At 47.1% G+C, this 23992-nt stretch overlaps 1 protein-coding gene across 2 annotated transcripts in view; it reads right to left on the reverse strand.

Annotated features, from left to right (window-relative positions):
* Positions 1-17314: 17314 nt before the first annotated feature.
* Positions 17315-23992, reverse strand: part of FGR (FGR proto-oncogene, Src family tyrosine kinase) — an 83729-nt gene continuing 77051 nt past the window's right edge. For both annotated transcript variants that reach the window (XM_066639076.1, XM_066639075.1), the window contains exon 13: positions 17315-23980. In XM_066639076.1, coding sequence (XP_066495173.1) covers positions 23772-23980 — 209 coding nt within the window. In that variant the 3' untranslated portion in view covers positions 17315-23771. The remainder of the gene's footprint in view (positions 23981-23992) is intronic.

Below are 23992 nucleotides of genomic sequence, written 5' to 3' on the forward strand. Positions count from 1 at the left end.
CACTGGTTAAAAATCTCTGGTCCAGAGGAAAATCTGGGGTAGTGAGTGAGCCTGGGAGGCTCACACCAGCAGCATTTACACCAGAACTGTTGTCCACAGTCCACAAACACTGTTCTGTTCTCTTATGTTCTGTTCTGTTCACTTGCCTCCCCCCCCCCCCCCACAAAAGGCCAACCCCAACTGGAGTTGACATCACTTGCCTAGGTAGAAGCATGGTCTGACTCACAAGGCAGATTCATACATTCAAATGTTGATCCAGGCCATCGATGCAACAGTCTTGGAAGGTAGACCAGTGTTATTTTCTAAATGAGTAGGAGGGAAACGGCAAGACCAGAACAGATAAGGTCATTGCAGCCATGGCATTTCAATCCAACTCAGACAGCAATGCTACACTGACTCTCTGGGTAGTTTTTCCCTATAAGCCCTTACAGCCGTGAGATCTGACTCATCTTAGCAGAGCAGCCAAACGCCGCCTGATGTGTTGTAGGAGGGCAAGCTGCTACCACTCTGACGCCAGCTCTCTGCATCCGTGCTGGTGGGGACAACAAAGCAAAACCAAGGTGGCTTGCGGGAAGAAGAATAAAATCTAGCCTAAGCCTCCAGCCACCTGCCGCTGCAAGCGCACAGATGCTCAATGCACACTGGGGGTGCAAGTGTAGGTGTGCTCTTGGTCCTTTGCATGCCACCTTCTCATTGCCTGGCTGGAGCTGAGGAGTCTCTGTGCAAGGCAAAATGTGCCTGGGAAGGGATACATCAGTACCAGGCAGATCTGGAGATGGGGAGTATTAATTAGAAGGCGGTCAGGAGGAGAGCGATTTCGAGGTAATGGTGGGAGGCAAGGGAAAGATGAGTTCCCAGTGTGATGCCTCCACTGCAAAGGGAGCACGAGGCATTCTAATTGGGGATGTGTCGAGCAAGCTGCTTGCAAACTGGAGCCTGCCTGTTCCAGAGCCTTTTTCTCTCTGCGTTGCCCAGGGCACGCCTGGGATTCTGTGCACAGCTTTGGCACGGAGCTTTTAAAGGAGGCAGAGAGAAAAGTTCAAAGGAGGGCAGACAGAGAGAGTCAAAGTGGGAGAACGTGACAGGAGAACATACCATGGGGTGGATTTACAGGGGGCAGGGAGGGAAGTTTGGATGTGCCTGGAAAAGGAAAAAAACAAAGGAGGACAGGATGTTGCAATGGGAAGGATGCTGTGCGGCCACATCACTCTCTCTCTCTCTCTCTCTCTCTCTCTCTCTCTCACACACACACACACACACACACACACACACAGTCACTCTCTCCCCGCCTCCTCTCCTGACTGCCCTAACCAGTTGTCCACAGCTTTAGAAGAAGACTGCAAATCACCCACACATCTTCTATTCCCTGTCTGCATGCTTGCTTCCAAGGAAATGTCGGGTGCCTTCTTCAAGGCCGCTCCCTCCCTCTTCCTTTTCCAGTTTCCTGTTCACTCTGTTCACACTTGCAGGCAGGATCTTATTCATAGGTGGGGCTTTTATTCCCAAGCAGACTGTACTACCATAACAAGAATACACTACTATGACTATGTTGTGCTGTCTTTGCAACATGGAGTTGTGGAGAGGACACAATCCGGAATGAGAACACAGTGCGTGCGCACACCTGAAATGTGTGTCATACCCACAGGGCACAGGGGGAAGTCCAGTTTTGTCTCAACCAGGAGTAAGTGGGCAAACAGAGGTGGAAGGCAGCTGTCTGAAAGGTGGGGTACCCGGGCCAGCCTGTGTACCCCCGCGAATCCTCTTCAACATGAAGTGGAGGGGTGGAGCCCCCTAACCATAAAGAAATCCCCCCTTTAGCAGCAAGCAAACTGAGGTTGCAACAACTGAGCCTTAGACAGAGTTTCGGGCACAAAATCAGCAGGGGACGTTTCAGGTGAGGACCAGACATATTCATGAGAATTAGAGCACAACATCTTTCCTGCCTTCCTCCTCTGCCCCTAGAGATCCCTCCCGAAGCATAAGCAGGGAGGCATACACACTTCTGAAAAAGGGCAGGGGCCGCCCCTGGGGATCAGAGGATGCTGGGATAGAAACAAAACAGCAGCCATATTCCCTGCAGTGTCCTTCTGGAAAGCAGATAAGTGCCTTTTGATTTCACAGTCACACCACCCCAGTCACCGGGCTGGTGATTAACATAAAATCAATCCCCCACCCTTCCGAAAGAGCCAGGCAGCCTCTTACTGGGGGGATGGGAAGCAGTGAGTCGGTGCCACGCGATTAAAGAAAGCATCCCCTTTAATCAGCTCCTGCCACCGTCAGGGCTTTTGAGTGGGCTAAAAGCAGGTCGGATGCCAGGAGGTGTCAGCAGCAGGTCAGAGAGTTAACGCTTCAGCTGTCAGGCAAGGAGGAGTGCAAAAGGCCTATCAAGAGGAGAAACAGGGATGGAAGAAGCAGGGCACAGCAGCCGAGCGTGAAGTGGCCCCACTACGGCAGGTGCACTTTTGCTCTGAACACAGGGACAGACAGATGAGTGGAGGACATGTGCACATGCATGTGTGCGTGCACAGACTGCATATCTCATCATGTATGACCTTTTTGGGGTGCAGCTAAGCTCCCCAGCGCTCTTGTAGCATCACACACCAGCATCTGTCCTATGCACTGTGACCTGGGAATAAGCACTGCCAGAGAGGATGGGAATGACTTTTGAATCAACATGCACAGGACAGTCAGCCTTGTTGGGGGCAGCCCTGTCCTCACACTCCCCAGCAGGGATGGACAACTCCACTCATAAGATTCGGATCTGAGTCACCAAACATGCATTTCCCCAGACTCCTGCGGTCTCGAGTCATATGTGTTTTGAAACCAGATGTGACTTGGGAGTTTTTCTTCAAGAACAAGTGGAGACTCAGAAACTCAACTGCCACTTCTGTCTGCTCGCTCAAGCTGCCCGTCCCCTCCCACCTTGCCAAGCTGGGACGCCTCCTCCCGCCCTGCAGCACTCCTTCTGAGGGTGGAATCGGGAGTTGTGATGTGGGCGGGTTCATTGATGGGGTTCGTAATTGATTGGCATTTGCTGTGCCTGACTGATTTATCAAAAAGACTCTTGACTTGAGTCAGAGTTCCGAAAAGGCTCTGGCCAAGTTGCAAAGTACGCCGATTAAGACTTGTGCCTATTAAGACTTGTGCACGAGTTGTATCAAAGGGGGTGGAGACTTGGAACTTGACTCGAGTCTCACCATGGTGGATTGGCACACCCCTGCTCCCTAGTGTCTGCTCTGATTGAACTGTGAATCAGGACTTCCTGGGTTTGAATCTCACTTCTGCTCCCGAATTCATTGGGTGGCTTTTCTTGAGCCTCTACAGCAGTGATTTTCAACCTTTTTCAACTCATGGCACTCTGACAAGGTACTAAAACTATTAAGGTACACCATCATTCTTTTGACAAGGCACACTGTATTGCCAGCAAAGTGCTCACATTCTCCAATGGCCCTGCTAATAAATGACCCTCCTCCCGTGGCACACCTGCAGACCATTCGCAGCACACCAGTATGCCATGGCACTGTGGTTGAAAATGGCTGCTCTACAGTCTCAGCAGTAAAACGGGAAAAATGGTACTTTTTTTATCTTACAGTCCCGTCATAGGGACTACATCAAACAATGCACACAAGGTGCTTTGCACACCCAGAGAATGATATAGAAATATAAAGAACTGTTGTGTGGGAAGGGCAGGCTTATAAGTGTGGTGCATGTGTGTAGCAAACAAATCTGCTGATGGGCAAAATCATTATATACTCATCTGAGAGCTGTGACGGGCTGCAGCTCTCTGTTGATTATCTACTCTGTGGTACATTTGGTTTCGCCTCTCCGCAACATGAAATGAAATGAGATCTACAGGGATATCAGTGAAGGTCTTTGGGAAGGAGGGCGTCATTCTGAGGAAGAGAGAAATGATCTTTTAGGAAGGACCCAGTCCATGAACCCATGTCCCCTAGTGCCAAAGGTAGTCCTCTTTGTAGTCAGGTGGTCCTAGATTTAGGTTGCTTGAAAACCAGGACCCCATTTTCAGAAATGCTGTTTCACACACAGGACCAGCAAGGCAGGTGGAGCTGAGGGGTGCTTTGGGGGTTTGGATTTGTTAGATGCTGAGAAACTGGGGGTGGGGGGGGGCAAATCAATCCTGTGCCAAAAGGATGGGCTCTGCTTGAACCAAAACTGCTTGATATTTCAAAAAGGTTGCAGAGAAGGTTAAATTGACCCCTTTCTTTTATGACTCCTTACTCTGTATCTAGAAAGTTTTTATATACTGTACAGTAAATGACTCTAAAACCGTTGGTCTTGGAACTGAGCAAACAGGAGGCGATTTTAGACCTAGCTTTACTTGCTACTGAGAAACTAGTGCCAGGTGTAAATACTGTTGAACCAAATGGGAACAGTGACCATAGTGCAGGGTCGCCAACCTGTGCACTAATGGCACATGGACACTTCCTAAGCGCCTGTCACAGCCCCAACAATCAGCACAGGCTCCACCTACTTTCACTGCTGCGGAGAGCCCTGCTGCAGATTGTGACGGGCTTCCCGCACCTCCGGGAGACTGCAAGGGCTTGGGTACGTGTACCCAAGCGCCTGCAGCCCCCCTGAGTGGCACGATCCTGGGGATCGAGCCACTGCCTCCTCCCTGCCTCCAGGCTGCCCCCGCCCCTTAAGGGGGGACGGGCCAGGGCCCACAGGCTGGGGCGTCATGATGCCCCAGTTTGAAAATCCCTGGCTTAATGGTTTACATTTCACTATGTAATGTTAAAGATAATGTTTCACCACCTTGTTTGATGTTTTTACCTGTTGTGATGCTTTGTACTTGATTATAAAGCTTTGTGATTGTAAATGTTGGGCGTTTGCTTGGGCATGGGAAAGGCGGGATATAAATTTCTTAAATAAAAATAAAATAAATAAATATGCAACTGGAAAGTTTCTAAGGAAGTCCAGCACAGATATGTTTGCTTTGAAAAGAGGGGGCATCTCAAAAATGAGGGGACTATTAAAAAGGAACCTGAAAGGGGAAACCTAGTGAGTCAAAGTTCTCCAGAGTGCATGGAGGTTCTTTAAAACCACAATAACAGGTGCTCTAATAGAATGTATACCACTATGTAGCAAAGGCACTGCCAGATCCAGTCTGAGTATGCCAGCATGCCCCATGAATAGAGTCGAGGACGCTTCCCTCTTTGCCTTATGTCATGTTTGTGACACTCCTGGGTTGGCATAAGGGACTTGCGCTGGCCCAACAAGTGCTCAGGTTTGCACTCTGAGTTCTCGGCATTGTAAGGCTTACAGTTGAACTGACCTTCTCATGAAGGGTGTCTGCAGAACCAAGCACAACAGAACTGACAAGTGAGGAAGATCTACAGCAGTGTTTCTCAATCTGTGGATCAGGACCCACTTGGTGGGTCGGGACCTGATTTCCAGTGGGGCTTGCAGAGCCTCCAGTGAAACGAGGGATCAAATAACTAATTGCCTCAAGCCCTGAAGTTATTCCAAAATCAGATAGTGGCCAGCTGCCCTGCTGAGCTCCTGCAGTGTGCAGGCTTGTGTAAAAATAGGGAGATGATTGTTTGAGCATCTTTTTTCTGATGAGCTCCCCCCACATCTGTCAATGACAGGTACTGCCAGCAGGTGAAGGCTGGATCACATGACTAAGGGCGCAGTCCTAACCAACTTTTCAGCACTGGCATAACTGTACCAATGGGATGTGTGCTGCATCCTGCAGTTGGGGGGCAGTCGTGGATGTCTCCTCAAGGTTAGGCAATGTTTATTCCAGTGCTGGAAAGTTGGTTAGGATTGTGGCCTAAGCCACACAAGCCTTGAGGCTATTAATTAGGGCTGCCTCATTATGAGAAATGGATTGAGGGGTTTTTTTCATTTGTTTGTTTTAGCAAATACAGTACATAAAAATACTACTTGTAAATAGATAAATAATAATATTATTTCTTTCTAGCTCACCTTTATTAAAGTCTCGTAAATTTAGGTGAGTCCTTACAGAGTGTCATTTTAAAAAAATGGGCCCCATGCTAAAATGTTTGAGAACAACTGGTTTGCATATAGACAATTAAAAAAATAATAATAACAAACCACTGAGTATAGAGGGCATCCACCCAAGAGTTCTTGAGCACCTCACAGGTACCTGTGCTGATCTTCTCCCCAAAACATGTAATGCGTCCTTCAGCTCAGTATCATTGATGAAAGGACAGGAAGATACAGATAGATTGGTCATAAGTTGAAGGCACTATTTCAGTCCCTCCAGCTCATTAAAGAGTACTGGTAGGACATTGTGGGACACTGTTCTAGAAAATTACACCATCCAGTGGTGTAGCTCATGAACGTGTAGGCTGGTGCAAAGCTCAAAATGATGCTCCGGAAATGATGTCACAACCAGAAGTGACATCATGCCTGGGTTCTTTAAAAAGTGCAAACTAGGGGGAAACCTGCCTCCTCCCCCCAGCAGCTCACAACCCACTTGATCTGCCATCTCCCCCCAGCCAGTGGCATAGCCAAGGCATCTATCTGCTACCTGAAATCAAAGAAGATTTTGTAGCCTCCTCTCCATGACAAAATCAAATTTAATTAATAAAAAGTGTGCACGTTATTGGTTAGAGACACTGTGCTTGTGTGAAGAGGGACTGTTATTCTCTCCCTGCTAAATATAAGAGGAGCACCACTTGAAAAAGTGCCTCTTTACAGGAGTAGCTGTATTATGATACATAGAAATGAGAGCTGAGTCATACTAACATCTTATTGGTTCTTTTCTGTATCATAACAACATCTCATTGGCTTTCAGTACAATCAGTCTCATAGATCAGTTTTGAGTTAAATAAACCCACTTTTTGATCCATAAGGCAGTTGTGTTTTCATTTTCTGGTTAATTGGCCATAATTTTTGATAGAAAACAGATATTCTAATGTGGCTTGTTTCATTGCATTCTGCATTAAATCATCTTTCCAATGATATATAATATGATGGTATTAATCGTATATACCAAGATTTTCACAATTTTGGCCACTAGTGTCAAGCTTAGCTTGTTGCCCTCCTGAAGCTTGTTGCCCGGTGTGACTGTTACCCCCTGCACCCCCTTAGCTATGCCACTATCCATCTTCACAATGGCCTCCCCACTGCCTTTAAAGCTCTGGCAAAGATATGTCGAGGAGATGCTGCTTTTGTTGACATGGAGAGAAGTGTGGGAGAAATTCAATAGGTGGCTTTTCCCCAGTCGGGTTGGACAAGACCACAGACAATGAAACCAACCCTGTGCTAGGCTGATCCACAGGTGCATAACAACCTACAACCTAACACTCAGTAGGGGGTGGAGTTAACACTCAGTGAAGTAGCAGGGAACCTTGGAGGGCTCTGGGGGGGAACTGCTAAATAGGTGTGCTTTCCAAGGATCTCAACAATGAGGTACTCTTCATTACCAAGAAGAAGGAATGAAGGCTGAGAGCTTGAACGGGGCAGTCTCTTGAGACGGCGGTTTCAGAGATATTTTCCCCGATTGCTCTGTGCTGAATCACATCGTATCCCGGACACCATCTTCGGAGATGATTCGGACAGCTAAGGACTCCCCCCCCCCACAGCCTAGATAAAACATGAAAGCTAACAAAGCCTTTAACTGTGAGTAACCAGTTCATTAAAAGGCTATGAAAAGAATTGCAATCAAGAGGTTGGAAGGAGGGAAAGAAATTAACAATTAATCTTTAAAGGATGGAACAACTTTCAATTTCGTTTTTGCTGCAAAAGTCTTGACTCAGACCTGAACAATTAAAGGTATACTAACTTAATTTGACAGTGTTATTAACTTGAATTGGATTACTGACCCACCCCTTTTGGATATGAAAAATTAAAGATTATCTTTGACAAGAAGGGATGCAAGACAATAAGAATTGGATGACTCTTTAACTGTGGGAATGTTTGGACACTGATATTAACTTGAAGTGGATTATTGACTTATTCCTTTTAGATAAAAAATTTGGGAATTAGCCTTACAAGAAGGTGAAGCAAGATAATGAGACTTGGTTGAGTCTTTAATTGTTGGACCATTTTGTTTTTCTTGTTTACAGCCAGAATTATATTGGCTTGATTTGATACTGATAAGAATGACATCAAAAAATTTAAAGGATGTTAGCGAAAGCCAGACCTCATTAATGGATATGTTGCGAGAATTCAGAAATGAACTGAAGCAAGAGGTTGGAAAACTATCTGAAGAAATGAGGCAAATAAACTCCTCCCTGACAAACAGACAAACAAAGAAAAGTATGGAGGGGATGGAAAAAAGAATGGACCAAATGTCAGATGAAACTAAAGAATTGGAGATTTTTGTAATGATGGAAAAAGCAGCATTTCTTATTAGAAGAATTTTCAGGAAGAAAAAAGAGGGATTCTCAGAGAAAGAGAGCGCATCCTTTCAAGAAGAAGAAGAAGAATCTTTGGATTAAATTCAAAAAGAATAAAATGGAGAAAACGGAAGAAAAAAGAGAGGGATCAAGAAATATAAGAGAGTTAAGAGGAAGAAGAAGGAGTGGAAGGAGCAGTGGGAGAAGCAAGAAGGAAAATATCAACAAGACAGAGACAAAGAAAATACTAAGACAGGAAGTGAAAATGGCTGAATAACAAGTGGAAATTTTTTTTGTAGATATTAATGGATTGAATTCTCCTCAGAAGTGAGGAGTATTCCATTAGTTATGTCAAATCAAAGCAGATGTAAATAAAAACAAAGTTGGAACACAAATATTAAGATAATTAAAGTGCTATCTTCTAAAGAGAATTTATATAAATTATTTTATGAATTATATTTAATTCCAGAGGAAGTAGCAAAAATGTACCCTGGGTCATCAAATAATTGTTAGATATGCAAGAGAATGAGGGAATTTTTTTTTATATGTGGTGGATATGTGGAAAGTAAAGAAATATTGGAAAATGATAAATATTGTTACAAGAGATATTGTGTAGTACCATTCAAAATGTACCACTCCTCTTAAATGTGATATCAGAAATTGAAGACCAATATAAGAAACATTTTAATGTACATATCAGTATAGCAGCAAGAATATTGTATGTGCAAAATTTGAAGCCTTTTTATGACTGGATAAATAATTTTAGTTAAACAATAGTGATTGTTTAGTTAAATCATTAATTAGTATAATGACAAATATGATAATTTTTGTATCAATTACTATATTTTCCCCCAGTCGTTGTTGATTTCTTTTTTGAATTAAGACATGTTGTAATCTATGGCCAATGTCCTCATGTGGAACTTATGTAGTCCCAGCCCTAAGTTGAACCCATTTTCCGTACCTGTATCTGTAATAAATAAACTACACAACAACCTACAAGCTAGTGAACAACTTGCTTGGGGAAAGGGGGAACCCCTTGCAAAGGAGACTCAGAATCCATCATTTGAATAATGTGGTTACCCATCTTTTGCTCTCTCCGGAATCTGCAAGGCCAGAACACCCCCACACTCAAGAGCTCCTTTCTCCTCTCTCCCAGCCACAGGGTCTGCATCGCCTGCATCTCCTTCGGGTTTGCCTCCTGGCTTTTGTGGTGGCCCTGCTCAGCTACTTGGTAGTAATGCTGACTTCTCTGGAAAGCAAACTTCACAGCAGTGGTGGAGAGCAGGACAGCTGTTGTGAGAACTCCCCTCCTGCACTCCCCCCTGCTCAAATCCTTGGCATGGCCAGCCCCCTCCCCCCCAGCCTGTTTCCTGCATTCATTCCTCTGCAGCACCAAAAACCACCAGCTGCAATTAAGCATGTGAGAGACTTCAAACAGCCATCCTGAGCTGCAGCTGGAGCTGTGCTTCTCCCACAAGGCTCCAGATAACAAAGCTGTTCAGGGCCTCTTTGTTTCTCCAGGGGCTGCTGCCTCCAGAAGAGGACAACAGCTGGGCAGCTGGGTTTGGGGTGTGACTGATAGAGGCAGAGGGGGCTGAGTTACAGGTGGAGCCTGCTGCCTGGAAACAAGGGGTTCTTCTTTGGGAAGTGCATCACAGAGCAACTGGGGAATGGCATGGGGGTTCAACTTTATCATAAGAAGATCAAATGGCCAACTTGGGGGAGTGGGGGAGGTGGAGAGGAGGTGTTCCAGGGCAGGGGGAGGCAAGCAGAGGGAGGGAGGAAGTGTTCTGGGGAGGAGCAGGACTGGTGGAGCTCAGCTGCACCAGATCCTGAGTTCTGTGTCAGGCTGTGCAGCCCGACATGGAAGCTCTTGATTCTCCAGCAGCTCAAGGGCTGCCAAAGCTGAATGCTTTCCACATCCTCCGACGCATCCTCGGTATCACCTGGCAGGACAAAGTTCCAAACAACACAGTCCTGGAACGTGCTGGAATCCCTAGCATGTATGCACTGCTGAAACAGAGATGCCTGCATTGGCTCGGTCATGTCGTGAGAATGGATGATGGCCGGATCCCAAAGGATCTCCTCTATGGAGAACTTGTGCAAGGAAAGCACCCTACAGGTAGACCACAGCTGCGATACAAGGACATCTGCAAGAGGGATCTGAAGGCCTTAGGAGTGGACCTCAACAGGTGGGAAACCCTGGCCTCTGAGCGGCCCGCTTGGAGGCAGGCTGTGCAGCATGGCCTCTTCCAGTTTGAAGAGACATTTGGCCAACAGTCTGAGGCAAAGAGGCAAAGAAGGAAGGCCCATAGCCCGGGAGACAGACCAGGGACACACTACACTTGCTCCCAGTGTGGAAGGGATTGTCACTCCTGAATCGGCCTTTTCAGCCACACTAGACGCTGTTCCAGAACCACCACTCAGAGCGCGATACCAGAGTCTTCCGAGACTGAAGGTTGCCAACAAGGGCTGCCACAGAATTGAGTAGTCCCATTGTGGGGCTACCTCCCTTGCCCAGGGGGATGAAAGTCCCCTTCCCCCAAGCAGCCACCAGCAGTTGCCCTGTTGTGCATAGGATGCCATGGCAGCCATTTCAGTGCCACAGCAGTCCCAGCAGAACAGACAGCTCAGGATTGGTCTGCCTGTTCTTCCATTCAGGCTGCCTGTCCAACTCTTTCTCTGTATATTGAATAAAGAATTGGAAACTGGGAACCAATCCAAGCATCGAACTGCAGATACTGTGACCAGATGCAGAGGGTTGCTGTACTAGTGGTTGCTGGGTTGCTGGAAGAATTGCTGGAAATGTCATTTGCCACATGGGGTGAGCAAACATAAGAAGAGCTATGCTGGGTCCGATTTGCACCTGCTGAAATTCCATCTTCTCCGCAGCAAAATCCAGCCCTTCCTTGCATCTGGCCTGTCCAGAAGAAGCTGCCATCTGAACCAACTCATCAAGAAAGCAAGAAATCCCTGTTTATCTCTCCAAAGCACTTGAGGGTACCGGTATTTTCAGGAGCTGCAAGGGCAGACAGAATCATGGCTCTTCTAGATCCTGCAGGGCAATCTGGTGCTGAACCACTGCCAAGTGTTGAGAAAAAGGGGTCTAAAGCAAGCGCAAGACCCCTTTTCCCACTACACCTCACCAACCAGAGGCATAGCAAGCAGGGGACAGAGGGGTGGGCCGCCCCAGGTGCCAGGTCATAGGGGGTGTCGCAAGAGGCTCCCACGAGGTAGTGGCACCACCTGAACCTGCAGCTGCGTGAGGGCTGCAGAGCTCCTTGTGGGTGCGATCTTGCTGCTCCCCCAAGCCTGGCTCCCCCATTAGAGGAGCCAGAGAATGCTCCTGAAGACACAGTTTTTATGTTTTTGCATTCTTACATTCTTGGACACACTCAGTGAGGAGCTGCTGTAGTTGAAGCTACTCACATGTCCAAATGTCCTGAGAATGTGCCCTGGGAGCTGACCCAGGTTCTGCCCTGGTTGACCCAGCTTATTACCTAAACTGGGTGCGTTATATCTGCAGCTTGACTTAGGAGTCAAGCAAGCCTCCTCCTGGACTCCTTTTCTGCAGCTTGCATTCTCACACCCTCTCTAGAATAGAACACCTGCTCCAGGTGCAAGGTGAAGGTTTCTTTAAAAAAAAAAAGTGTTAAAGTCAAAATGTAATATTTTATTTAAATGAGAATTGGAATCATTTTTTAAATATGAGATCCTGTCCAGTCCCTAATGACGCTAACCTCTATTGAGTCTGCTTAATTCCTGCTTTACTCCAGTTTACGACTGTCACAACCTGCAGTGTTGCAGGATCTTACACGCCGCCTTTTTTTGCTTTGTTAACATCCAGCCTGATAAAGTGTTTTGGAGAACTCAAGAACTCACTTAAAATTTTTGCATTTATTTGCTTTGTCCATCGTGTCTTTGTGATTTAAATGCATGAATGAAATACAAAGATATCAAAATCTGCACTCATAATCCCTTAAAAGAGAATCCAAGATTCTTTCATGAAGCTCGTTGACTTGAAACTTGCTTTGCTATGTAAAGGAATTGACAAGGAGTGAAAATGTCTGGACTTCAGAGGTCGAACATGAATACAATAAATGGATGATCATGAACTGTATTTGTTGTTGTTGTGCAAATGTTGGATGTGTAAACTATCAAGTAAACAGTAAATTGACATTTACTTTCCATATCCTTGAGGAACACGCACCTGACCATCAAGCACCAATCTTTCTCCCGTCTATCTTTTACCAGTCTACTTGTGTCTTTGATTATTTCTGTTCTTAGGCAAAAGGAACCAAAGATGCAGGTACAGAATGGGAGATACCTGACTTAGCAGCACATGTGAGAGCTGCATTCCCCTCTTTCCTCACCCAGCTGGTTTCTTCAACAGCTGGGCAGGCAAGGGAGAGGCAATAACTGCAGCAGCAGCACTGATAGTGGCATGCATGGATAGCAACAGCTGATCAGTCACAAAAAAGAGCATCTACCAGTGTTCAATTCACCCAATATGCTTGCAGCCATATATACAGTACCTATACATTTCACAGAGCGGTGAATGGGCTTTGTGTTTCATCTGGTTGCACTTTAAAATTATCCATCCTGAGAGAAGCTCAGTTCTCTGGTGTACCATTGGCATGAGTCACTAATTTTAGCCTGCTATTGTTAGGAAGGAGGTCACTTAGAGCAGGGACTCATTCGGAGACAGAATGGGCTCCCTCCTTCAGGGAAATCATGGTTTGTGCCCCAGAAATGACTGGATCACTCAGACCCCAAGCCCATGCATGTCTACTCAGAAGTAAGTCCCATTCTAGTCAATAGGGCTTACTCCTAGGTAAGTGTGGATAGGAATACAACTTCAGTCACACCAGACAGAAGCATTTGCCCCGTGATTGGAAGGAGGTGGACAGACTAGCGATTCGGGCAGCAGTGCATTTCTCTCCCCCCCCCCCAGCTGGTGCTTTTGGCTCACAAGAACTCCCAATTGCTTCATTTGTTTCCAGTGCTACTCTTTGCCTTTCTCTCGCAGCATGTAACAGGGCTGCAGCTCAGAGTTGGGAATTATTGGATTAGGGGAAACATCAATGCAACGGGGCTTTTGTGCTCACAAGACATGTCAGTTGGGAGAATTTGCCAGAGACTCTCCCTGCAAAGCTCCCTGCTCGGTGTGCCTGCCATAGCATCAGCCAAGTTCATCTGCCACACTGCATTGCACCAGTCTGACTGAAGGCTGATCTCCCCCCTCCGCCCCCGCCCCGAACCTGGTGTGCTTTTGCTCAGCTTTGGCCTGCCACTTCCCTTCCTCCCCTGCTGAAGCGCCCACCTCACTCCCCTGACCCTGTGACCCTCCTGTGCTTTCCGCACAGCCAGCTGGCTCAGCAGGAAGACAACAACTCCCCAGCAAGCTTGGCGGCGAGAGGAGGCTGCGCCACATGGCCTCTGCAGATGGCTTGACTGTCAGCGCACTGATAATGGCGGCGGCGGCAGCAGGGAAGGCCGGCTGTGTTTTGTAGCCTGGTCCTGCAAATCAGTGGCAGTGTGAACTTAGGTGTTGCCAGCTCTGGATCACAATGTGGGAGAGGAGGAGGCTTTGCCAGGAGCACCAGCTGGCCAGAGAAGGGACACGGGCTGGCGAGTTGGCCTTTTGCTTAGCTGCACTGTCCTCACAGCCATGCATGTTGACATCCTGGGTGCCAAGCCATTTTAACTGCACTGCCGTCCACAAGCAAGGGGACTATGCCCGGCTGTTAAGGAGCTGGGGGCTGGGTGAGAAGGGTGTAGAGAAGGGCAGCCCCGCATGGGTTGACATTTGGCAAGAATCCACCAGGCTGATGGGAAGGACTAGCTAATCTGGCGCCAGCTAGGCCCCACTGGATGGCATTTTCTGTTCTGCACAACTCTGACAAGGATGTAGTACGGGAGCTATTTCTGGGCCTGGATCTAGTAACCCTCAATCTGTTTGTGAGCCTGACCCATTTGAGTAGATGGAACCTGTGTTAGCAAAATGGATCTGTTCTGAATCTTGTTTGCCTTCATTTAAATCATAAGCCACGTATCACTCAGGACAAATGGACCATAGGGAGAGGGCAGAGCCTATTTCACTGCTCTGTCAATGCTCTCACTCACTCAGTTTTGCCAAATTCCCTTTCCAAACTTGTGCCCACTTTAAGCCAACTACTTCCCTTCTTCACTCAAAATGACCCTAATTCTGCAGAAATCACTGCTGGGTACTGCACCACCGTCAGGGTAGCTCGCCTGTTCAACCTGCAGCGGTCCTCTTTCCTCCCCTCTCCTGCCAGCACCTCCTCCAGCCATCACAGCAACACCTTGGTTCTCAGCAGGTCTTGGGCATGGCAGCCACATACCAGTCTCCAGCAGTCTCTGTGCCAGCAGTTTCCATTCATTAAGTCCATTCTCTTTCCTCCAAGTTCATTCCTTCCAGTCTCTCCAACTTCCTTCTTTCTACACCCACAGGTGCTACTTCCTCCAGGTGCTACTTTTATCCCTGTGGGCCTTTTTGCCTCCAAGTGGCTGCAGCTGCAGCATACTCACTGCAATCCAAGGCAGAGCAAGGGACCACTGTTGACACCACACCTGATCTCCTCAAAGGATCTTGCACATTTCCATTATGCACACACACACATACCCCTCAATTCTGATAGTCTCCTTAAAAGGGGAAGGTTTACCTAAGGCTTCTGCTGTGATGTTGCAAATGTCCACATGCCTCTCTTATCCCCTGAATGATGGTGTGGCATTAAATAAAAGAGAAAGGAAAGTTGATTTGATGTACACAGTGGTGTCACTAGGGCTTGTGTCACCTGATGCAGGTGACCAGCACGTCCCTTCTATGATGGACCTCCTCCCATGAGGACCTCCTCCCAACACCCCATACAGTAGCCATGGTGATGTACCACCCGCTGGTTTTTTTGCTATAACTTTTGATGGAACAGAGATATCCCAACACTGTTTTTTTCATTGCATTCCGCATGAAATTACGCATCAAATGATATATAACATGATGGTATCATTTGAAAATACCAAGATTGTAAAAAATTTTGGCGAGTAGTGATATCACCCCTCCCATGTGTGCATCACCCTGGGCAGCCTGCAGCCTCCGCGCCCTAGCAGTGCCCCTGATCTACACATGCATGGTGCTTTCAAATGTAGTCAAAGCTGGGCTCATACTGTTCCTAGAGAACCTGATGTGATTTCTGGATTGGTATGTTTTCGACATTCCTTCTGTCTCCAGTGTGACCAAGAGACAGAAATTACTATGGCCGATGTGCCTCTGCATGAAGTGCACAGAGATGCTTTGCCTACTGTGTCCCTCTAGCAATGCCCTGCTCATGGTTGCATGTGAGGTAAGCAAGGGACTTCCTCTCCTTTCTCTTCATGTGGCAGCAGCAGAGATACTGTAAGTCAGCAGTTCTCTAACTTTTCAGTCTCTGGAGCATTTTACATTCCTAAACAAAGTCTTGGGGAACACTACTGGTGCATGCAAAGAGAGCCCCAGAGCACTGGTGCATGCACAGAGTGGCTCAGCACTAAGCAGATGGCAGCCACTTATGGTGTGTTCATGGAGCCCCTGAAGGGGACTCAGGAAGCCCAAGGACTCCTAGGAGAAACACACTTGGAGAAGCGCTGCTCTAAGCCTCTGCCTGAGGCTGCAAACATGTATGGGGGGCAGGAAGACGAATATATGGCAGACCACAATTCATGGCCAGTGGACCTCAGCTTGCCAGGCCAAAATTTGCCTGCTTGAGCAGCCACTGCCAATCACTGGCATACCTAGTTTTTCAGTGACTCTGGGGTCATGCCTAAACATGCCACCCCCTTCTTCCCTTACGGGGGGAAGTAATTACTATGATGTCACAATAATTACTTCCAGGTTGATGGCTCATTTAGAGAGGTTGCAAGTGAGCCGTCTCTGTGAGCCTTTCCATTTTTTTTATTGTCCATTGACAAACTGTTGTGTGAGTGGCCATCAGAAGAGGGGTGGGGATCCCCCAAGAAGGTTCGGTGGTAGCAAGGAGGCTTCCTCGCCTCTGCAGTACCTTCTCCAGCTTCCCCCCCACAGACACTTGTCTGCAAGCCAAGGAGCGACTGGTTGCTTTTTTACTTTTTTTTGACAAAGAAAGGTAAAAAAGCAGTCAGTTACTCAGTGGCTTGCAGTCAAGCACTTGCAAGGGGGCAGAGAAGATACTGTGGTGGTAAGAAGGCCTCCTTGCTGCTGCAGTACCTTCTCCGCCCAGCACCTCCTCACCTCATGGGTGCTTGGGTGTGGAACACGGCAGCAGCACAGGATCACCGTGGGGGCAGGCGATGGTGGCGCCACTCCCCTAAGCATGCCACCTGGGGACACAGGACCCCCTTGACCCCACCTCTGGTATGCTACTGATGCCAACTGAGCATGGCAGTTTGTGTCATGGTGGGAGGGAGAACAAAGTGGAGGAATAGGAGAGTAAAAACAATAGTAGCAGCAGGAAAAAATACTGGGAGACAGCACAGAAGGGGTAAAGTGTATTCCTGGGGGGGGGGGAGAAGTTGAACTTGGTCCCACATTTTAGATTTATGAAAAGGAATAACAATATTTTTTTCACATTCATGCTTCTGTCCTAAATGTAAAGGAACGTGAGCCACGGGGAATTGCTCGCACAGTCCAGCAACGGGGGAGTGGCAAGCTACTTGTGTGTGTGTGTGTGTGTGTGTGTGTGGGGTGCTTCCTGCCCACCTCCTGTGGTGTTGCTGATGAGCAGAGTTAAGGGGAAAGGAGCAGGAGCGCAGGGGAGGCAGTTACACACGCATGAGTGCACAGCATGAAACTGACCAGCTTTTCGCTTGTCCAAAATACTGCACAAACCGAGTTCCCCTTTACAGAACAATTCAGCACATTTGCAACAGGTACTCCAATCTCCTTCCTGACTTTATGCAGAATACATTTTGCTCTCCTTTACGCCTGGCAAAGACTTGCACACTGCCTCTCTTGTTAGAAAGACTTTATTTCTCTTTATGTACATAATTTCCTTTTTTAAAAAAACCTAACAACATCGCATAGAAAGGGTAGCTCCAAGGGACATGAACACATGGGGGGGATTCTCTCTGGGTCCAGCATCTCACATGTGGCCACTCCCCTGAAGCTGTCCACATGTTACCAACATCCATGGTGTCTCATCCCAGAGAGCTTGTCTGAACTGCACTTTACTCAGATGTAGCAGAGACAGAGACAGGTGCCAGAGACAAAGGGGGACAGAATGCAGATACCTTTAACCATTGTATAGAGGAGGGCTTTAAAAACCCTTCCATGTTGAGCTGCATCTGTCAAAATTCCCTCTTCTATACAAGGGTTGAAAGGCACTCTGTCCCCCTTTGTATCTGGTAACCCTACTCAGAGGTGAGAACTTCACTTGGTTGACTCTCCTGTCATATCTGACAATTGCCCCTGTTTAAAAAAATTATAATAAATTATGTGTTGCTACTTTGGAGATGCTTATCCCAGCCTGAGAAGGCTACAGCCCACCTCTGCCTAGGCTTGTTCCCCCAACTCTGTTGGCCTCGGGTTTCTCCTGCCATTCCTACGAATGAATCCCTGTCTTAAAAATCTTAGAGAAATGTACAATTTTATAATCCAAAGCATCACAGAGACCTGAACTTCTCCAGAAAGTTACTGAACCAGCTGAAGACATTTTGTTGCCTTGAAGTACAGGATAATATGGCACCCCCCCCCCCCCACAATAATAAAAAATAATAATGTTAATAAAGAAGCCAATGATAAAGGTGACAACACAACACCTGGAAATTCCCTTGGGCTTCACACCTGCAAGCTGTCTCATGGGAGGGGGGGAGAGAAAGGTGTCACATCATGGCACCCATTTTCCATATTTATTTGTTTCATTCCTTTCATTGTTTTAAATTTTAAGGAAAAAAAAATAAAGGCACTGTGAGAAGGACACAGGCAACCTTAATGGATACCATACTCCTGGTTTCCAAAAGAAAAGGAAGCAGGGCTGGAGCACTTTTCCTGAGAGATCTGGTTTAGCAGGACTAAGGCTGTAATCCTAGGCACACATACCTGGGAGTAAGTCCCACTAAACTCAGTGACACCTACTGTGTAGACAGGCACAGGCTTGTGCTTCATGAAACTGAGCTGCAAATCAAAACCTCCCTATTTGATTCTCACCTGAACTTGCCTTAGGCAGGCCCCTCCCTCTCAGTCTTTCCATCTGCAATGTGGGGATAATAATAATACTACCTTGCAGGGTTGTTTTAAGGATTGCATTAAGATGAAGTGCTTTGCATGCTCAAAACATATTAATACTCATCATTATAGTGAGGAAAGACTGACATGTTTGTGGGATTTTGGTTTAGGGGGAAAAAAAAAAGAGAAGGCTTGTAAAGTTATGACCTGCAGGATGTGGGGATGACTTATATTTTCCATGAATCCTACAGGTGCCTTTCACTGATGGAATGAGCATTCTGTCAGCAGAAGGCCCACTCCTATCAGTGCTGCAGTGACAATGCATGCCACAGGGCCAACAGTGTGAAAGGCTGGTGACAGCGCATGCACGCCACTGAAGCACACAGCCAAAGAAGGTGAGCTGGTGAGGAGAAGGACTGAGCAGAGCAGATTGGGCTAGGAATCAGGGCTGCTGGGAGGCAGGTTGGGGAGGGCAGGGGCGGATACAAGCATCAATGGTGCCGCTGATATCCTATGCCCCCCCTCAACATGTCCCCCTGGGCACTCTCAGATTGGCTAGCACATCTTGGAGAGCTAGCAAAGAGCTAGCAAGCCATGACAGGTATGTGCAACGTCCTGATTTTAGAAGTAGGCTACCTCCGAATGCCAGATGCAAGGGAGGGCACCGGGACACAGGTGTCTTGTGTGCTCCCTGAGGCATCTAATGGGTCACTGTGAGATACAGGAAGCTGGACTAGATGGGCCTTTGGCCTGATGTTCTCCCTTTGCTAGACACTGACTAGAACCGAGACTCGACAGAGTTCCTTTGCCTGGGGTCTGTCTGTGGCCAGCTGGGCTCTGCTCACTCTGATAAAAATGATTGCAGTGATGAACATTAATCTCTCTCTATCTCAACTGATCTCACATCTTTATTTATCCCAAGTCAGGTGTGGTGGGAAGGTGGGGAATCAAACCTGCCTGTACCTAATGAGATGAGCTGGGTGTTTTGGACACTGGGCAGGGTGTTTTAGAAACCACGCTGGGAGTATGGGTCGAGAGGTGAGGTGGAGAGAGGTGAGGTGGAGAGAGGATGGGTGAGAGGATGGGTGGAGAGAGAGGCAGCAACACCAGGCGAGCAGGTGGCTTGGAGAGACCAGAGAGCTCCCACCTCCCACTTAGCTGGCTACTCCAAAGTTCAGCCTAGCAGCAGTGTGCATGCATGAAGGGGAGCTGAGTGAGGATGGAAGGAGCAGCCCTTTGGCAGCAGCAATATTTCTTAATTGGCCAGGAGACTCTAGAGGTGGTGGGCCAGGCACTGCTGACAGGTACCAGTGGCAGAATTTGCTCCCAGGTTACTCTACCACCCCAAGTGACTGCTGCACCAATTCTCATGGGAAGGCTGACCCTGAATGCTTGGCTCCAAAAAGTTTCACATTTTTTTCTCCACAAGGGGCTTTTCCCAGAGAGACAGGCCTCATGAGCCCCTATGGCATCTTCTGGGACAAAAGGAAGCTGAGGAAGGACTTACTCAGTTTAGGAAGGAAGTTTAGGAAGAACCTTCAGGAAGAAACTAGTGATGATGCTGGAAAGCCTCACATTGAGACACTGCACCTGTCCACCTGACTCACTCATCTTCAGAGTCCCTTTTTAACTTTCCTGCCTTCCAGAATCTTGGCTCTCAGCTTAGCTTATGGGAGAATAGAATCATAGAGTTGGAAGTGACCCCCAGGGTCATCTAGTCCAACCCCCTGCTTGTAGCAGGAATTAATCTAAGATTTAAGACTGTAGAAGCAAATTTAGGGATGGGCCTCCAGACAATTGCCTACCATCCTTTCTGTTTGGGATGAAGCTTTCCATATTCTACACAGAATAACTTTGGTCCTATTCACCAGTTAAGCATGGCTAAAGCAACTTACTTGGGAGTCAGCTCTGTCAAACTCAGTGGGCCTTGCATTGGATCAGCCTGCACTGAATTAGGTTGCAGGTCCAACTGAAATCAAACATAGAGCCCCATCTTATCCAACTTTCTAGCATTGATGCCGCTGCAATGCAGCCTCAAGGGAATAAATGTTCCCTTACCTTGTGGATGGCTCCGTAACTGCTCCCCCATCACAGGATACAGCACATGCCCCATTGGCATGGACGCATCAGTGTTGGAAAGTTGAATAGGATTGGGCCCATAATCTTGCACTGTTGCATCCACTTTTACTCACATATGCCTCGAGACATGTCTGTCAGCAAAAGACCAGCAAAAAAAAAAAATTCTAATGGCTTCACTCAGAGAATTCTGGTAATTTTAGCTGGGTGAAGGTGCTAAGAATTCTTTGTTAGATACTCCAAGCATGCCTCTGACAGAGCTTCCATTCCCAGCACCCCTTGTGCAGGAGGAATGGCTATTTAAAAAGTGGCCTAAGTCCATTGGGCTAATATTGCACAACTCATTAATTTCCTTGGATGTTGACCTTTCTCCATATATTTTAAGGGACATAATCTCATTTTCAGAAAGCACCAGTATAGAACAGACCCTTCACAGTTCCACTGGTCCTCCTCTCTGGTCTCTCACTCAGTGGAACTTGAAAGTAGACATGGCACCCATCGTACCCTTGTAACTTCTCTCTGCCACTGAAGTGGCATTTTGGGAGACTGTCCACTGCTATCATTCAGCCAGTGAATTATGGCTTTAATAAGATTGACTCTGGTTAAAATGAAAGGATAAGGAGAGAGAGAGAGAGAGAGAGAGAGAAGGGAGGACAACATGACACAATCAAATCATCTGTACTGACATTTGTGGACACCTTGTTGGGCCTATTGATTAAAGCCTAGAAAGCAGATTTTAATTATGGCATGCAACCTGCAACTAATTTCACCTTGGCAGAGTTCACCAAGTGAAAGGCCTACAATCCAAAGACAATTTGAGAAATTCATTTTCCATAGTAACCCAACATTTCATCCTAATCTATGTAGAGCATTATCAAGAGATTAAAAAGAAGAAATTACAGGTAAACTGACATCTGGAAATATAGATGTATAAAATATAGTAAGAATGTCACACTCTACTGCAGTTATTTTCAACCTTTTTCATCTCATGGTACACTGACAAGGTACTAAAGGCACACCTACAGTTTTTGACAATTGACAATGCTGTTGGTGGGGGACTCACATCGCCCAATGGCCCTACTAATAAATGACCCTCCCACAAACTCCCATGGCACACCTGCAGATGAAGCACACCAGTGTGCCACAGTACTGCAGTTGAAAATGACTGCTCTACTGCATGAAACCAAAAAACTTAGGCAAATAACTCTGCCAAAATTTCCAAAGACCCCCTAAACATAGATCAATTACAACCTGCCTGCAGCAAAGCTTACTCCCATCTAAATGCCAGAACAAGAGCAAGCGCATTTATAGTCAGGCTTAACTATCAACTAGCTGTTGATCTAATCCCACCCCCCCCCATTACCTCATTACTGCTATCCCACTTTGTTGTTCAGTTCCTTTTTTTCTTAAAGGCACCTGTTCTTTCAACCTGCTCTTTATTGAATCTTAAAACACTGATTTTTCTGAGCACCAGAGTCCACGCGTGGCTAAGACTAAGATTCTCCTCGTTCCTATTCATGTACTGGTGGTGCTTATGAATTTCAATGGCCTCTCTATAGATCCGTGCCCAATATAACTGTTCTCTTACAGCGTCTGGTCGATGCTGATCTGATGCTCAGTACCACTGGTGTGTTCAGCTACTGCTGACCTGTCCGCCTGCCCCAGTCTGCAAGGGGCTGTGGATTTCAGAATTGCCCTAGAGGGTTTCAGAATTTCCAGGTGTCAGCTTAGTTTTTTTTTTAATAATCCCTTGATAATGCTGTACATAGTTTAGGGCGAAATGTCAGGTTACTATCTAGATTTGATGAACGTGGCCTTGAAACGGGCAAAAGAAATTTCTCATTAGGTGACAACTCTGACTGCAGAAGCCTTAGTTTCTACAAAAGACAATTTGTTTCTCTGAGATGCTCCAAGTGCATACTGAGGGAGGAAAATATTATTTCAACAGGATCCGGCCATCAGTGAGACTGGCACAGCTGACTGACAGGGATGTTCCCCTCTGTACCTCTACTCACCTCCTAACAGTCACCACTGCTCCTCTCCCTCCTACCCCTTGGAGGAAAAGGAAGAAGGGGAATGGAATGGAAGAGGAAGTGGGAAGAAAGTGGTGGGCTAATCACTGATGCTCTAGTCCGCCATTCTCTTCTCCTCTGCACTTCCTGTTCCACTAATTTCCTTCTCCTTTCCCAATCCAGGGCATGGGAGCAGCAGAGGCTGGCACATCACAAGGAAGGGGTCAGCATCTGGCATGCCACCTCAGAATGTCTAATTATCACCTCTGCTGTCTAATTATCGTGAATACCTTCCAGTATGATGTACGCAGTTGCCTTTTACAGAATCACATCTTCGGTCCATTTATAATCTGTTCTGATGGGCATCAGCTTACTGAGGTCTCAGCAGGGTTCTTTTCTAATCCTCCTATCTCAGATTCTGCAAGGGAGATGGTCATGATTGAACCTGAGTTTGTCTGCATGCAAAACACATGTTCACCTCTGAGTTATGATATAGGAGGGGAAGCAAGGCCATCACATGACCTTTAGTTGCCTGAGCCAGTGTGCCAAATGCTCCTGCTTTCACCTTCCACATCACATGCCACTCCCCTCACCTGTTGATGCACAAGTCATCACCTTTGCTACTCCTTTTCCCCTCCCACCCCCTGAATTTGAAAAGGAAGCAGAGAATGGAGTGAAAGAGAAAGTGTGACTGGTGCGGATGAGAGAGGTGGGCTACAGGTTGGGAGGAGACAGGTGAGTGAAGGCTGGCTCTGGGTTTTCTCTGCCTGCTGAGGCAACCACTTCAGTTCACCTCATGGATGGGCCAGCCCCAAGAGAAGGGAAGGAAAAAAGAGATCACTTTGTTTCAGAGAGGCAAAGTCTACTCTCCCTCCCCGCATCCTAGATGTGGCTCATGATCCTCTTCATATCACGAACACAGGGTGCAGCAGTCACCCAGGAGGAGGCAGAGCTTAAAACACAAAGTCACAACCAAAAAACCCAAAGTGAAATTATTTTTTTTAAAAAAAGAGTCCAACCACAGTTGTACAAAAAGGGGCCCTTGGCCCCAGCTCTCTGTGTCCGGCCAGTCCCAGAGAGACACAACCCCACTGAAGCCCTAAGGGAGCCTAAGCTCTCCGTGCTCAAGAGTCCCAGCTGCCACCCCAGCCTCTGTTATGGGTTGTCCCCTGGCTGGTACTGAGGCTCTGTGGCAGTGAAGTAGTCTTCAAGGAAGGACTGGAGGTATTCAAATGTCGGGCGCTCCTCAGGCTCCTTTTTCCAGCACTGCACCATCAGCTCATGCAATGATGGAGGGCAGTTCCCAGGGCACTGCATGCGATATCCCCGCTCCACTTGCTCCAGCACTTCTCGATTGTTCATACCTGTGGAAAATA

The sequence above is a fragment of the Tiliqua scincoides genome, chromosome 10, assembly GCF_035046505.1.
Source record: "Tiliqua scincoides isolate rTilSci1 chromosome 10, rTilSci1.hap2, whole genome shotgun sequence".
NCBI lineage: Eukaryota > Metazoa > Chordata > Lepidosauria > Squamata > Scincidae > Tiliqua > Tiliqua scincoides.